General features: G+C 63.5%; 1 protein-coding gene across 1 annotated transcript; it reads right to left on the minus strand.

The window, feature by feature from the left end:
• Positions 1 to 861: 861 nt before the first annotated feature.
• KCNF1 (potassium voltage-gated channel modifier subfamily F member 1) lies at positions 862 to 3,082 on the minus strand. Its single transcript, XM_022554168.3, has one exon. The coding sequence runs from the start codon at positions 2,999 to 3,001 to the stop codon at positions 1,517 to 1,519; it is 1,485 nt and encodes a 494-aa protein (XP_022409876.1). The 5' UTR covers positions 3,002 to 3,082; the 3' UTR covers positions 862 to 1,516.
• Between the last annotated feature and the right edge of the window lie 401 nt (positions 3,083 to 3,483).

Raw genomic sequence — 3,483 nt, forward strand, 5'->3', positions numbered from 1 at the left:
GAGGGCTCCTGCACCCGCTGCCCCAGGAGGGAAGGAGGAACAGAGCTCTGGGGTTTGTGGAAGGTGGAAAGCCAGAGAGAGGGGCCTGCTGGGACCAACTCCGTGCCAAGGGGATTGCCTTTGACTAAGACCAGTGTGACAGTGCCCTGTGGCCACCGCTCCCCCATCTGCATACCAGCCCAGCCCTGTGGAGGCCAGAGTGGGAAGCTGTGCCCCTCACCCCTCTCCCAGCACACAGTAATGGAAACACCTGCCGTTTACTGAGTAGCTACTATGCGCCAGGCGCTGTGCTAAGCACTGTGATTCCCTGAAGTAATTCTTCCATTTAATAACTGATCAGAATGAGGATCAGAGAGGTTAGCAACAGGCCTAAGGTCACACAGCACGTAAGGGAGTGGTAAGGGAGGGATGGTAGAGAACAGTGTTTAAGCTAGAAGGCATCTCGGAGATCACCTCCCCATTCCTTGGAATTCAAATCTAGGCCTGTCTGTGTCTGTTCCCCGGGGGCTCGCAGACTAGGCTGGCAGCGGGCCACCCGGAGCGGGCTCAGGTTTGTGCATTCAGCTGATACCTCAGAAGTGCTGGTTCTAGGAGAAAGGATGAGCTGGAAGACAGGCAGGTCCACCCCGAGGAAGCTCACCCCCTCTCCTGGTCTGCAGACCCTCCCCTCATGGCCCAAGCATACGTCTCTGTCCCAAGACCTCCTCACATCAAAGAGAATGAATGTGCTTTGGGGGTCATCAGACCTGGGACTGAATCCCTGCTCTGTGTGCCCTGGGGCCTCAGTTTCTTCTTGTCTAAAGGGGGGGGGCGGGGAGCGGCCTACCTAGCTAGCAGGGTTGCTGGAAGGAATGGAAAGAAGTTGTGAAAAGGGCCTTGCACAGGTGATTAAGAAATGATAACCTCATTGCTTGGTGTTCCCAGTTCTGTGAATTCTTCCTCTCCTGGGAGTAAGCTTTTCCTCAGAAGGAAACAGGACGCACAGAGCCTCCTGGATTGTGGCAAAGCTCCCTGGGCTGAACCTATGTGTGAGCCCTTCTTTAACTAGCCCTCAGCTAAAAATAAACCCTCTGGGCTGCACACCTACCTCCCGGGAGGGGCTGAGCCACATCTGGGAGTGTGGGGGGGAGGTGTGCAGCGGGGGACAGGGTGGAGAGCGGCCAGCCTGTGACAGAACCTACAACACAGGCGGGCGCAGAGAGCAGCAGGCTTTATTGAAGGAGATACAGAACTGGGCGAGGGCGCCTGCCGTCAGCCAGACCACAGCCCTCATCACCCCACACTGTCAGTGATCCCTGGACGCCCCTGCCCCCGCCCCCGGCCCCTGGACAGCCGGAAACACAAAGGGATCTTACCCGGCCTCATCAGAGGTGTCCAAGGGGACCTTCAGAGTTCTGTTCAGGAGAGGGCTGGGGGACAAAGGACAGCCCCTCCCGGGCAGTCACTGGCAGGCCTGTCACACCCGTCCATCCATCTATCCACCAGCCCAGTCCGTCTGTGCGCAGGTCGTCCCTCGTCACTTGCAGCTCTGGAGCCGGGTCCTGTGGTGCTTCTCCTCGGTCAGCAGGGGGATGAAGGTGTCGCTGCGGGAGATCTTCAGCTGGCTGCTCCAGCTCAGCCCCTCCTTCCCGGCGGGCTCTGGCGGGAGGTTGTCCAGGTCGCCGCGGGAGCCCCCTGTCTTGCCCTCGCCCACACTGTTGGAGTTGAGCTCCATCAACTCCAGCTCGTGCTTGGCTGCCGTTTCCAGGACTCGCTGCTTGTTGTAGTATCTGACAAAGTTGTTGATGATGGGGTGGATGGGCAGGGCAATGGCAATGACCCCACACAGGAAGCTGATGGCTGCATTGAGCTTGCCCAGGGTGGTCTTGGGGTAGATGTCACCATAGCCAACCGTGGTCATGGTGATGATGGCCCACCAGAAGGACTGCGGGATGCTCTTAAACAAGGTCTCCGGGTGGCTCTGCTCCATGGTGTAGCCCAGGGCCGAGAAGACGAAGATGCCCACGGCCAGGTACATGAGCAGCAGCCCCAGTTCCTTGAAGCTGCGCTTGAGGGCGTAGGTGAGGGTCTGCAGCCCCGAGGAGTGGCGCGCCAGCTTGAAGATGCGGGCGATGCGCATGATCCGCAGGGCCTGCACGGCCTGCTGCACGTTGGTCAGCTCCATCATGCGGGCGCCCAGGTGCGTGAGCGTGAGGCTCACGTAGAAGGGGAGGATGGCCAGCACGTCCACGATGTTCATGAAGGACAGGGCGAAGTGCAGCTTGTTAGGCGAGGATAACAGGCGCAGCAGGTACTCCAGCGTGAACCAGCCGATGCACGCCGTCTCCACGTTCTCCAGCGTCGGGTGCTCCACGCGGTTGCCCTCGGCGTCCAGCACCTGCAGCTCGGGGATGGTGCCCATGCACATGACCACCGACGAGACGAGGATGAGCAGGAATGACAGCACGGCCACCACCCGCGCCGGACACGAAGACTCGGGCTTCTCCAGGAACTTCCAGACGCACTTCTGGCAGCGCTGCCAGCGGCCCTCGGCCGCGTCCACGCCCAGGTCGTCCAGAATGAGCTGCACGCGGCGCGCGATCTCCTCCAGCTCCTCGCGCTTCTCGCTCAGGTGGCTCTTGCAGCAGTCGTCCAGGAACTTGAGGTCCACCTTCCAGAAGTCCATCTCGTTCTTGAAGCAGATGGGGCAGATGCCCTTCTTCATGTGGACCTCCCCGAAATAGTACACCTCGATGACACATTTGAACGCGTCCGGGTCCCTGTCGAAGTAGAACTCGCGCTTCCCGGGGTCGTAGTCGTCGCACAGGGAGAAGATGGTATCGTAGCCCCCGGCCAAGCAGTCGATGAGCTCCGCTAGCCGGGTCTCGGGGTACCGGCTGAGGAGGTCTCCGTACAGCACCCGCCGCACGCCTCCCACGTTGACGACGATCTCCATGTCGTCTCCCGCCCGGGAGCCCCGGCTGCCCGGCTCCGGGAGGCTGCGCTCCCCGGCCCCGTCCATTCTCCCGGCGAGTGCCCGCGCGGCCTCGGCTCCGCGCCCTGCCGCCGCCGCGGGGTCCGGCGGGTCCCGCCGCTGCGCGGCCCTCGAGGAAGCCCGGCAGGCGCCCGCCTGCCTGGAAGCGCGGTCACAGCGGGCGGCAGCGGGCTGGGGCGCGCCGCGGGGGAGGCAGGCGCCTGGCGGCGGGGCTCCGGGAGGGCATCCGGGCGCTGGGGCGCGCCGGCGGGGGGCTCTCGCGGCCACCGGCCTCGCCCCGAGCGCTCACCCCGGCTCCCGGGTGCCGCGATCCGCCGCTTCGGCTCGGTCTCCGGCGGGAGTGGGGTCCCCTCGTGGGCAGCAGGCACCGTCCTCCGTCCCCGGGCGCGCGGATCCCCGCGTGCGACCCCGGCGCGAGACGTGCCACGCGGCCGCCGGCCCCACGCAGCCCGCCGAGGTGTGCGGAGAGCAACTTGGGCTTGCTGTGCCCGAGCCGGTTCCAAACACAA

The sequence above is a fragment of the Delphinapterus leucas genome, chromosome 13 (assembly GCF_059928025.1).
Source record: "Delphinapterus leucas isolate spDelLeu-1000000601 "Yukka" chromosome 13, BTC_Dleu_Yukka2, whole genome shotgun sequence".
In the NCBI taxonomy this organism is placed as follows: Eukaryota; Metazoa; Chordata; class Mammalia; order Artiodactyla; family Monodontidae; genus Delphinapterus; species Delphinapterus leucas.